The sequence below is a fragment of the Entelurus aequoreus genome, linkage group LG18 (assembly GCF_033978785.1).
Source record: "Entelurus aequoreus isolate RoL-2023_Sb linkage group LG18, RoL_Eaeq_v1.1, whole genome shotgun sequence".
In the NCBI taxonomy this organism is placed as follows: domain Eukaryota; kingdom Metazoa; phylum Chordata; class Actinopteri; order Syngnathiformes; family Syngnathidae; genus Entelurus; species Entelurus aequoreus.
In genome coordinates, this window is record NC_084748.1 from 49,897,907 (window position 1) to 49,912,192 (window position 14,286).

The following is a 14,286-nucleotide window of genomic DNA, read 5'->3' on the forward strand; positions in this document are numbered from 1 at the left end:
GCGGGCCACACAAAAATATAGCGACATATCACCAAAAATGATGTCGCGGGCCAGCTTAAATGATGCTGCCGACCACATAAAATAAAGCGGCATATCACATAAAACAATGCGGCGTATCACATAAGAGTACGTGGCGGGCCACTCTAAATGACGAGGCAGGCCTTGGAAATGACATGGCGGGCCACTTCAAATAATGCGTCAGGAATGCATAAAATAAAGTGGTGGGCCACTTTAAATCATGTCAGATTTGCCTTGTAAGATCATAAAGAGTTAAGTCTTTGATAAACAACAACAAGATAAGACAAAGTTGGACTGAAAGATTATTTTTGTCCTAAAAAGTATTTTTGCTTTTTTTCAAATATTGATATTTCATGAGTGATGAGCGCACCTCAAATCTCTGGTTGCTGACTTTCTTGCCTTTCTTGTTCCACACAATCTTGGGCTGCGGCTCGCCGGCGGCCTGGCACACGAAGGACGCCACGCCGCCCTGGACTCCGGTCTGGTCCTCCGGGGTCCGGGTGAACCGCGGGGGGGCTGTGTGAGGGGGAGACACCATAGGAAGTCAGACAAGTGTGTGTGTTAGTTGTGATGGGCAGATATGTTCTGTATGCAAATATAATCTCCATCTATACAATTTTAATAATAAATAGAATCAAATCAAAAAAATACTAATTTCTTTAAATGTAGTTTATATGAATATATAGTATATACGTGCACACAGTACTGTGATTAAGGTAATACTAGTGTATAGTACTATGTAAGTCTTAAATACACAGTACACGGATGCATATTTACATGTGCACACAGTACTGTGTTTAAGGTACAAACCCCGTTTCCATATGAGTTGGGAAATGGTGTTAGATGTAAATATAAACAGAATACAATGATTTGCTAATCCTTTTCAAGCCATATTCAGTTGAATGCACTACAAAGACAACATATTTCATGTTCAAACTCATACATTTTTATTTTTTTTTGCAAATAATAATGAACTTAGAATGTCATGGCTGCAACACGTGCCAAAGTAGTTGGGAAAGGGCACGTTCACCACTGTGTTACATGGCCTTTCCTTTTAACAACATTTAGTAAAGGTTTGGGAAGTGAGGAGACACATTTTTGAAGTGGAATTCTTTCCCATTCTTGCTTGATGTACAGCTTAAGTTGTTCAACAGTCCGGGGGTCTCCCTTCTGCTATTGCAGGTGCCACACATTTTCAATGTCTGGACTACAGGCAGGCCAGTCTAGTACCCGCACTCTTTTACTATGAAGCCACGTTGATGTAACACGTAGCTTGGCATTGTCTTGATGAAATAAGCAGGGGCGTCAATGATAACAACATATGTTGCTCCAAAAGCTGTATGTACCTTTCAGCATTAATGGTGCCTTCACAGATGTGTAAGTTACCCATGTCTTGGGCACTAATACACCCCCATACCATCACACATGCTGCCTTTTACACTTTCACCCTAGAACAATCCGGATGGTTCTTTTCCTCTTTGGTCCGAAGGACACGACGTCCACAGTTTCCAAAAACAATTTGAAATGTGGACTCGTCAGACCACAGAACACTTTTCCACTTTGTATCAGTCCATCTTAGATGAGCTCGGGCCCAGTGAAGCCGACAGTGGTTCTGGGTGTTGTTGATAAACGGTTTTCGCCTTGCATAGGAGAGTTTTAACTTGCACTTACAGATGTAGCGACCAACTGTAGTTACTGACAGTGGGTTTCTGAAGTGTTCCATGTGGTGATATCCTTTACACACTGCTTGTTGATGCAGTACAGCCTGAGGGATGGAAGGTCACGGGCTTAGCTGCTTACGTGCAGTGATTTCTCCACATTCTCTGAACCCTTTGATGATATTACGGAGCGTAGATGGTGAAATCCCTAAATTCCTTGCAAGAGCTGCTTGAGAAAGGTTTTTCGTAAACTGTTCAACAATTTGCTCAGGCATTTGTTGACAAAGTGGTGACCCTCGCCCCATCCTTGTTTGTGAATGACTGAGCATTTCATGGAATCTACTTTTATACCCAATCATGGCACCCACCTGTTCCCAATGTGCCTGTTCACCTGTGGGATGTTCCAAATAAGTGTTTGATGAGCATTCCTCAACTTTATCAGTATTTATTGCCACCTTTCCCAACTTCTTTGGCACGTGTTGCTGCCATCAAATTCTAAAGTTAATGATTATTTGCCAAAAAAAAAAATATTTGAACATCAAATATGTTGTCTTTGTAGCATATTCAACTGAATATGGCTTGAAAAGGATTAGCAAATCATTGTATTTCAATTATATTTACATCTAACACAATTTCCCAACTCATATGGAAACGGGGTTTGTATATACAGTATATGTTAGCATCTTAGTGGTCTTGTCCTGCGTGTTAGCATCTTAGTGGTCTTGTCCTGCGTGTTAGCATCTTAGTGGTCTTGTCCCGCGTGTTAGCATCTTAGTGGTCTTGTCCTGCGTGTTAGCATCTTAGTGGTCTTGTCCTGCGTGTTAGCATCTTAGTGGTCTTGTCCTGCGTGTTAGCATCTTAGTGGTCTTGTCCCGCGTGTTAGCATCTTAGTGGTCTTGTCCTGCGTGTTAGCATCTTAGTGGTCTTGTCCTGCGTGTTCGCATCTTAGTGGTCTTGTCCTGCGTGTTAGCATCTTAGTGGTCTTGTCCTGCGTGTTAGCATCTTAGTGGTCTTGTCCTGCGTGTTAGCATCTTAGTGGTCTTGTCCTGCGTGTTCGCATCTTAGTGGTCTTGTCCTGCGTGTTAGCATCTTAGTGGTCTTGTCCTGCGTGTTCGCATCTTAGTGGTCTTGTCCTGCGTGTTCGCATCTTAGTGGTCTTGTCCTGCGTGTTAGCATCTTAGTGGTCTTGTCCTGCGTGTTAGCATCTTAGTGGTCTTGTCCTGCGTGTTCGCATCTTAGTGGTCTTGTCCTGCGTGTTAGCATCTTAGTGGTCTTGTCCTGCGTGTTAGCATCTTAGTGGTCTTGTCTTGCGTGTTCGCATCTTAGTGGTCTTGTCCTGCGTGTTCGCATCTTAGTGGTCTTGTCCTGCGTGTTAGCATCTTAGTGGTCTTGTCCCGCGTGTTAGCATCTTAGTGGTCTTGTCCCGCGTGTTAGCATCTTAGTGGTCTTGTCCTGCGTGTTAGCATCTTAGTGGTCTTGTCCTGCGTGTTAGCATCTTAGTGGTCTTGTCCTGCGTGTTAGCATCTTAGTGGTCTTGTCCTGCGTGTTAGCATCTTAGTGGTCTTGTCCTGCGTGTTAGCATCTTAGTGGTCTTGTCCTGCGTGTTAGCATCTTAGTGGTCTTGTCCTGCGTGTTCGCATCTTAGTGGTCTTGTCCTGCGTGTTAGCATCTTAGTGGTCTTGTCCTGCGTGTTAGCATCTTAGTGGTCTTGTCCTGCGTGTTAGCATCTTAGTGGTCTTGTCCTGCGTGTTAGCATCTTAGTGGTCTGGTGTTGACGCTCCACCAAAGGAGCTTAATACTTGTGTGCCATAAAGGATTTATGAAGACTTACTTGTGACATGACCACTAAAGCCGCCTGCATCCAGGGACGCCAACAATATCATAACCAGCGCCTCGGCGGGATTGTGACATCACCAAACATCAAACAGATTCCGCACGTCAGTCACGGCACGGCGGCGGCCGCGCGCCTAATGGCGTTCCCGCCAAGGCAGAAAATCCCTACTTAAGGGCTTACGTGGACCGCCCGGACAAAGGAGAGCAATTGCTTTTTGCCGCTCAAAGGAAGGAGGCCCGCTGGCTCCGCCCACTGCGGGGGAGAATGGCCGACACAAAGAGGGGACAGATGGAGACCACAACCAAGGAGGAGAGGGTCTGGACCACCTGGGTCAAGTTGCGAGTTATAGTCCGGTGTGACCAATATATGGGAAAACGTTTCCTTCTAAAATTGTGTGGGTGTGGCTTATATACCAGTATGCTTTGTAAAATGTAAAATACGGTAATCTTCCACCAAATGGGAAAAAAACATGTTGTTTTGTAGACTAACATATACTACATTGCTTCATTTGGAAACAATCAAGGTATGTAAATAAACAAACATTGCAGAATATTTCTGTATAAATAACTCATTTCACAACGTATATATTTGCGATTTAAAGTCTGATGCGGCTAATATACGGGGTAAAATTTCCTTTTAAAATTGTGTCGGTGCGGGTTATATACCAGTATGTTTTGTAGACTGAAAAATACAGTAATCTTCCACCAAATGGGAAAAAACATGATATTTTGTAGACTAACAGATACTACATTGATACATTTGGAAATAATTATGGTATGTAAATTAACATTTAAAGATTATTTCTGTGTAAATAACTAATTTCACAACGTATATATCTGCGACTTAAAGTCCGGTGCGGCTAATATATGGAAAAATATTTTTTTCTTCTAAAATTTAGTGGGTGCGGCTTATATACCAGTGCACTTTTCATTCTGGAAAATAATTGTAATCTTCCACCAAATGGGGGGGTAAAACATGTTATTTTGTAGACTAACAGATACTACATTACTTCATTTGGAAACAATGAATGTATGTAAATAAACATGTACTAAATATTTATGTGTAAATAACTCATTTCACAACTTATATATCTGCCACTTATAGTCTGGTTCGGCTAATATATGGGAAAATATTTATTTCTTCTAAAATTTAGTGGGTGCGGCTTTTCAGTTTGGAAAATATGGTAATCTTCCACCAAATGGGGGAAAACATGTTGTTTTGTAGACTAACAGATACTACATTGCTTCATTTGGAAACAATCAAGGTATGTAAATAAAATTTTTTAGAATATTTCTGTGTAAATAACTAATTTCACAACGTATATATCTGTGATTTATAGTCCGGTGCGGCTAATATACGGGGTAAAATTTCCTTCTAAAATTTTGTGGGTGCGGTTTATATACCAGTATATTTTGTAGACTGTAAAATACGGTAATCTTCCACCAAATGGGGAAAAAAACATGTTATTTTGTACAGCAACAGATACTACATTGCTTCATTTGGAAACAATCAAGGTATGTAAATAAACATTTACAAAATATTTCTGTGTAAATAACTAATTTCACAACATATATATCTGCAATTTATTGTCTGGTGCGGCTAATATACAGGGGAAAATTTCCACCTAAAATTTTGTGGGTGCGGCTTGTATACCAGTATGTTTTGTAGACTGTAAAATATGGTAATCTTCCACCAAATGGGAAAAAAAACATGTTGTTTTGTAGACTAACAGATACTAGTACACTGATTCATTTGGAAACAATTATGGTATTTAAATAAATATTTAGAGAATATTTCTGTGTAAATAACTCATTTCACAACGTATATATCTGCCACTTATAGTCCGGTGCGGCTTATATATGGAAACCTATTTATTTATTCTAAAATTTTGTGGGTGCGGCTTATATACTTTTCAGTTTGGAAAATATGGTAATCTTCCACCAAATGGGAAAAAAAACGTGTCATTTTGTAGTTTAACAGATACTACATTGCATCATTTGGAAACAATTAAGGTATGTAAATAAACATTTACTAAATATTTCTGTGTAAATAACTCATTTCACAACTTATATATCTGCCACTTATAGTCCGGTGCGGCTAATATATGGGGGAAAATATCCTTCCAAAATTTAGTGGGTGCGCCTTATATACCAATATGTTTTGTAGTCTGTAAAATATGGTAATCTTCCAACAAATGGGGAAAAAAAACAAAAAACATGTTGTTTTGTAGACTAACAGATACTACTAAACTGATTCATTTGGAAACAATTAAGGTATGTAAATAAACATTTAGAGACTATTTAAGTGTAAATAACTCATTTCACAACATATATATCTGCCACTTATAGTCAGGTGTGACTAATATATGGAAACATATTTATTTATTCTATACTTTGGTGCGCTCTATAGTCCGCAAAATATGGTATTATTGGAAACCCTAATTGATACTTTGGTAAACAAATGGTAGATTCATTTCCAGGAGCAAAACATACATAATATAATGTAGTCACTTAGTCATCCACTCCAACATCATGTCCACACTTACAGAGATGCAACAACAGATTGACTTCCCACTAAAAAAAAGTCCAGAATGTTTCATTGCGGCCATCCTGCGCACAAATGGCGTATTCATTTCCCGCGACGCAGGAGCGAGCAAACGTTGCCATCTGAGGGAATCGTCCTCTTAATCCTGCGCTAATCCCCCCCGCACCCCCCCACAAAACAAATGAAAAGTGTAAAGCTCGCTAAAAGGAAGGGGAGATCTTTCAATTGCATTTTTTTATCTGACCCATCCCTCCTCCTCATGTTTGATTGTTTGAGTCCCTCCTCTTCTTCATCACCCCCCTCTGCAGCTGCTCATGATGCTACCTCTTTCATCCTCCTCCTCGTTACTCTTCCTCCATCTCCTCCCTCCATCTCCAGGGTGTTATGTAAGTCCTCCTGTCACATTCATGTGCTTCTCTTCTTCCTATTGACTTTTACTCCTCTTAGTCTGCCATCCTCTCGTTAGGAGTAATGACATGTTGATTAATACAACATTAACTTCCAAGGCGCGACGGCACAAACGACAATTTTTGCAGCCCAAGCCATTTAGACGAGTTTATGTACCGGTGCGCTTTTCAGTCTGGAAAATATCGGAATCTTCCACCAAATGGACAAAAAAAAAACATGTTATTTTGTAGACTAACAGATACTACATTACTTCATTTGGAAACAATTAAGGTATACATTTAGGTATACATTTACAGAATATTTCCGTTTAAATAACTAATTTCACAACTTATATATCTGCGACTTATAGTCTGGTTTAGCTAATATATGGAATATATGGAAAAATATTTATTTCTTCTTAAAATTTAGTGGGTGCGTCTTATATACTTGTTGAGTATTAAACTCTGCGACTGGTTTTTTCGGATATGGGTGAGGGCCGACATCCGGGCAACTGAGCTACATACGGGTTCTTCGAGCCTTAGCAACCAGACTGGCGTTGAAAACAAACCGTTGCCATTACTCTTTAACCTGTCGACCTACGCTGGTTAAACCCGTCATTCTGCCTCCAAAATGCCGAAAAACGGTGTTGTTTTCGGTTGTGCTAACCACAACTGGAAACAGGGAAAACAAAGGTCGTATTTTGTTCTGCCAAAGCGTGATAAAAGCCCACAGAGACGAGACAAATGTCTCGCAGCTTTACACCGGGAAAACGAGGACGGTTCTCACTGGAGTCCCCCAAAGTCCCGGGTCGTGTGTTCGGATCACTTCGTTTCTGGTAAATATAAGGAACAAAAATCCACCTTCTTAACCACAACTTGGCTATACCGTCCGTGCTAATGTTGTACTTGTTGAATTTGTACCTTATAACGTTCGACAGCTGAAGTTGTTGTTGTACAAAAATAACATGCGGTATATACTATATAGTCTATAGCAGGAGTCACCAACGCGGTGCCCGCGGGCACCAGGTAGCCCGTAAGGACCAGATGAGTAGCCCGCTGGCCTGTTCTAAAAATAGCTCAAATAGCAGCACTTACCAGTGAGCTGCCTCTATTTTTTAAATTTTATTTATTTACTAGCAAGCTGGTCTCGCTTTGCCCGACATTTTTAATTCTAAGAGAGACAAAACTCAAATAGAATTTGAAAATCCAAGAAAATATTTTAAAGACTTGGTCTTCACTTGTTTAAATAAATTCATTCATTTTTTTTTACTTTGCTTCTTATAACTTTCAGAAAGACAATTTTAGAGAAAAAATACAACCTTAAAAATGATTTTAGGATTTTTAAACACATATACCTTTTTACCTTTTAAATTCCTTTCTCTTTTTTCCTGACAATTTAAATCAATGTTCAAGTAAATGTATTTTTTTTATTGTAAAGAATAATAAATACATTTTAATTTAATTCTTCATTTTAGCTTCTCTTTTTTCAACGAAGAATATTTGTGAAATATTATTCTGGCAAATCTAGAAAATCTGTAGAATCAAATTTAAATCTTATTTCAAAGTCTTTTGAATTTCTTTTAAAATTTTTGTTCTGGAAAATCTAGAAGAAATAATGATTTGTCTTTGTTAGAAATATAGCTTGGTCCAAATTGTTATATATTCTAACAAAGTGCAGATTGGATTTTAACCTATTTAAAACATGTCATCAAAATTCTAAAATTAATCTTAATCAGGAAATATTACTAATGATGTTCTATAAATTATTTTTTAATTTTTTCAAAAAGATTCGAATTAGCTAGTTTTTCTCTTTTTTTTCCCGGTTGAATTTTAAAGAGTTGAAATTGAAGATAAACTATGTTTCAAAATTTAATTGTCATTTTTTTCGTGTTTTCTCCTCTTTTAAACCGTTGAATTAAGTGTAAACATCATTAATTATTAATAATAATATAGAGTTAAAGGTAAATTGAGCAAATTGGCTATTTCTGGCAATTTATTGAAGTGTGTATCAAACTGGTAGCCCTTCGCATTAATCAGTACCCAAGAAGTAGCTCTTGCTTTCAAAAAGGTTGGTGACCCCTGCTCTATAGCCTGTATAGGCTATTTTCGAAAACCGGTTTCGTTTAAATTTGCACTTAACAGTTGGGTTTTTAAAAACCAATAAACCCTATAATTTTCATGTTGCCATTTAATCAACTACAGAACATTTTAACTCGTATCTTAAACCTAGCCTCACTGGAAAGACTATTTACATAATCATACGCCATTTAGAACAGTTTAAAATGCCGTGAAACCTCGTTAAATGCTTTTTCTGTCAATGCTGTGTTCGCTGTGAGCTGGTTTGTTTTCAACGAATTCAATATGGCGACCGGTTGCTAGGGGATTGGTAGGCGGAAGTGACGTAGGTCCGCCCTCACCTATTGACCACGTTGGGGTTCCGGTCAGACTACTTTAATGGTGAATATTGGTTTAGGTTCATTTAGTTAGTTAGTATCTGTAAACCACAAGCAAACACCCATCAACATTTATGTCATTTAACTAAACAACAATATATATATATATATATATGTTCAAAGTAAAACACTAGAGACATAATATATTGCATTTCCACAATGGCATGTGAGCTAGCCACATTAGCAGCAGCAATGCTATCCTTAACAGGGAGATGTTAGCTCGTAGCATTCTGACAACACAGCGTCAATAATATCATTAAAACACCCCTAAATGTTACACAAGCACAGTGATGTCTATTAATAAACTAAATTAGTCGTATATAATAATCAACATACTCACATCGTCAAAGACTAGAGCACCGATTAGACGTAGCAGAGAAACAAGTCAGCACACATTAACACACGTCAAAAGGGAAGCGGAAGTGACACCTACAGGAAGGAAGCGGAAGTGACACCGTCAAGAAATGCTTCAAAATAAAGTATCTGAAAACGTAGATAAACAGAGAATTCTTAACAATACTGGTGCGCTTTTCAGTTTGGAAAATGTGGCAATCTTCCACCAAATGGGGAAAAAAACGTGTTATTTTGTACAGCAACATATATTAAATTGCTTCATTTGGAAACAATCAAGGTATGACTTGTAACATTTACTAAATATTTGTGCAAATAACTCATTTCACAACATATATATCTGCCACTTATTCCGGTGTGGCTAATATATAGGGGAACATGTTTTGTAGACTGTAAAATAATAATAAATAAAATACTGTAAAATGTTGACATATATGGTGGGGGTGGGGGGGTATAGTTAGGAGTAATAACATGTTCATTAAACGTTAACATAAAAAACATAAAAAAGTTAAGTTAAATACTATTATAGCACAAACAACATTTTTCGCTGCACAAACATAGCACAAACGTTTGGGACCAGTTTGGTGAGATTTTGACATATGTGTTGGTGGGGGGTGGTGTCTAGTTAGGAGTAATGACATGTTAATTACACGTTAACAACATAAAAACAATAACAAGTCAAGTTAAAAACCGTAACGGCACAAACAACAATTTTTGCAGCACAAACAGAGCACAAAGGATTGGGACGAGTTTGGTGAGATTTTGACATAGTTGGTGGGGGTGGTGGTGGTGGTGGTGGGGGGTCTACTTAGGAGTAATAACATGTTAATTACATGTTAATAACATAAAAACCATAAAAAGTTAACTTAAAACCGTAACAGCACAACTGACAATTTTCGCAGCACAAACATAGCACAAATGTTTTAGACGAGTTTGGTGAGATTTTGACATAGTTGGTGGGTGGGGTGGTGTCTAGCTAGGAGTAATAACATGTTAATTACACGTTAATAACATAAAAACAATAACAAGTTAATAACTTAAAACTGTAACAGCACAAATTACAATTTTTGCAGCACAAACAGAGCACAAAAGATTGGGACGAGTTTGGTGCGATTTTGACATAGTTGGTGGGGGTGGGGTGGGGGGGGTCGTCTAGTTAGTAGTAATAACATGTTAATTACACGTTAATAACATAAAAAACAATAACAAATTAATAACTTAAAACAATAACGGCACAAACGACAATTTTTGCTGCACAAACGTAGCACAAAGGTTTGAGACGAGTTTGGTGAGATTTTGACGGAGTTGGGGTGTGTAGTCATGATTATAAACACGTTATTACACATTATCAACATGAAACCAAAAAACATTAACAACATAACTACTTGACACGGGTGAGTGGGCTGATGGGGGGAGTGCGCCAAAGAGGGAGCAGTCACCTGGTGCAGAAACACGCTGCAAGTTTCAAACTTGCATTTTGTGTGTTGAGCGGCCGTTTCTGCAAACGGCAGCGTGCGCTCCGACGTAAACGAGGCAGCAGCAAATAGCATGGCGATGAAGGATTATGGAGAAAGTCAATGACTTGTTGGGACTTGAGAGCGAGTTGAAGGTTTGACATGACCCAAGATGGAAATAAGGAGACTCAGATGGAATTAGACAGTCCTGATGTTTGTGTGTGTGAGTGTGAGAGGACGGCTGCAGGCAGGATGGCCTACATAAAGGTCGGCGTACAGTAGAACCTCCTCCACGCAGCAGATGGCCCGGATTACACACTTCTGAAGTCAAGATGGCCGACCAAGCTCCACTCCAAGGTAGTACAACCCTTCAAAGTCTCGAAAACAACTACAAAACGTTTTAAATTCACTAAGTATATATATATACATAATGTAGTAACAGACACCTTCATAACAATATGTAATATGTACAATATACACACTGCAAGTATATATATAATGTAGTAACAGACACCTTCATAACAATATGTAATATGTACAATATACACACTGCAAGTATATATATAATGTAGTAACAGACACCTTCATAACAATATGTACAATATACACACTGCAAGTATATGTATAATGTAGTAACAGACACCTTCATAACAATATGTAATATGTACAATATACACACTACAAGTATATATATAATGTAGTAACAGACACCTTCATAACAATATGTAATATGTACAATATACACACTGCAAGTATATATATAATGTAGTAACAGACACTTTCATAACAATATGTAATATGTACAATATACACACTGCAAGTATATATATAATGTAGTAACAGACACCTTCATAACAATATGTAATATGTACAATATACACACTGCAAGTATATATATATAATGTAGTAACAGACACCTTCATAACAATATGTAATATGTACAATATACGCACTGCAAGTATATATATAATGTAGTAACAGACACCTTCATAACAATATGTAATATGTACAATATACGCACTGCAAGTATATATATCATGTAGTAACAGACACCTTCATAACAATATGTAATATGTACAATATACACACTGCAAGTATATATATATATAATGTAGTAACAGACACCTTCATAACAATATGTAATATGTACAATATACACACTGCAAGTATATATATATAATGTAGTAACAGACACCTTCATAACAATATGTAATATGTACAATATACACACTGCAAGTATATATATCATGTAGTAACAGACACCTTCATAACAATATGTAATATGTACAATATACACACTGCAAGTATATATATAATGTAGTAACAGACACCTTCATAACAATATGTAATATGTACAATATACACACTGCAAGTATATATATAATGTAGTAACAGACACCTTCATAACAATATGTAATATGTACAATATACACACTGCAAGTATATATATATAATGTAGTAACAGACACCTTCATAACAATATGTAATATGTACAATATACACACTGCAAGTATATATATATAATGTAGTAACAGACACCTTCATAACAATATGTAATATGTACAATATACACACTGCAAGTATATATATCATGTAGTAACAGACACCTTCATAACAATATGTAATATGTACAATATACACACTGCAAGTATATATATAATGTAGTAACAGACACCTTCATAACAATATGTACAATATACACACTGCAAGTATATATATAATGTAGTAACAGACACCTTCATAACAATATGTAATATGTACAATATACACACTGCAAGTATATATATAATGTAGTGATAGACACCTTCATAACAATATGTAACATGTACAATATACACACTGCAAGTATATATATAATGTAGTAACAGACACCTTCATAACAATATGTACAATATACACACTGCAAGTATATATATATATATAATGTAGTAACAGACACCTTCATAACAATATGTAATATGTACAATATACACACTGCAAGTATATATATACAATGTAGTAACAGACACTTTCATAACAATATGTAATATGTACAATATACACACTGCAAGTATATATATAATGTAGCAACAGACACCTTCATAACAATATGTAATATGTACAATATACACACTGCAAGTATATATATATAATGTAGTAACAGACACCTTCATAACAATATGTAATATGTACAATATACGCACTGCAAGTATATATATAATGTAGTAACAGACACCTTCATAACAATATGTAATATGTACAATATACGCACTGCAAGTATATATATCATGTAGTAACAGACACCTTCATAACAATATGTAATATGTACAATATACACACTGCAAGTATATATATATAATGTAGTAACAGACACCTTCATAACAATATGTAATATGTACAATATACACACTGCAAGTATATATATAATGTAGTAACAGACACCTTCATAACAATATGTAATATGTACAATATACACACTGCAAGTATATATATAATGTAGTAACAGACACCTTCATAACAATATGTAATATGTACAATATGTGTCGTATTTTTGTCATTTTAAACAATACCATAACTTATTTTCCTTAGCGCATTTATTTCTGTTTCCATAGCAACACACTTCCCTATTTCCGGCAACAAATGTGCGTTCCTACTTCCGGAAACAAACGCCAGTGTTTGCTAACCATGGCAGACGTGGTAACCGACAACAAAGAAAACTATTGTTTTACTATTATTCACAACGGTATCTTTTTGAAGCTGAATATACGGAGGATGACTCTCACATGCTTATAGACGCGAGCTGGAAGGAAGAGTGAGACGTTGGCGCTGACGGAAGCCGAGACTCTGCAAATGTGGAAGTTGGAGCCAAGCACATAAATGGAGTGCTCGGTATAGCTCGGTTGGTAGAGTGGCCGTGCCAGCAACTTGAGGGTTGCAGGTTCGATCCCCGCTTCCGCCATCCTAGTCACTGTCGTTGTGTCCTTGGGCAAGACACTTTACCCACCTGCTCCCAGTGCCACCCACACTGGTTTGAATGTAACTTAGATATTGGGTTTCACTATGTAAAGCGCTTTGAGTCACTTGAGAAAAAGCGCTATATAAATGTAATTCACTTCACTTCACTACCCAAAATAAACTGGAAAAAAAACTTGGACCAACTGTCCATCGAGAGTGAGTCGCTTTAATATTGATCAGGATACACTGTCTGGCTAGCTGTGTACAAAGAAAACATGAAGTAATACTTTACAGATACTGTAATATGATTGTTCATGTTTTTCCACTCAATGTCTTACAACGCCAGAAAAAGAGTTCCTCAGTTTTCACTCTTACAATAACAATGTTGCTACGGCTTGGTTATTATAAATGTTACACAACGTAAATGAAGTATTATTGGAGGTTGATCAATCAATTCAGGAATTTTTAAAGTGATTTACAGGCAGAATTGATTGCTCCCATTAGCTGCATTGCTATCTACCTTGAATAAGCAAAATTAAAATGCAAAAAAATATCTGTAAGTGCAAGTTAAAACTCTACTATGCAAAGCCAAAACCATTTATCAACAACACCCAGAAACGCCGCCGGCATCGCTGGGCCCGAGCTCATCTAAGA

General features: G+C 37.1%; 1 protein-coding gene across 4 annotated transcripts in view; it reads right to left on the reverse strand.

Moving 5' to 3' along the window:
• LOC133634240 (receptor-type tyrosine-protein phosphatase delta-like) overlaps positions 1-14,286 on the reverse strand; it is a 643,216-nt gene that overhangs the window by 193,936 nt on the left and 434,994 nt on the right. For 3 of the 4 annotated variants that reach the window (XM_062027362.1, XM_062027360.1, XM_062027361.1), the window contains one exon: positions 389-534. In XM_062027362.1, the coding sequence (XP_061883346.1) occupies positions 389-534 (146 nt within the window). Of the gene's footprint in view, positions 1-388; positions 535-3,507; positions 3,645-14,286 lie in introns of those variants that run through there. The other variant, XM_062027363.1, reaches the window with a different exon arrangement.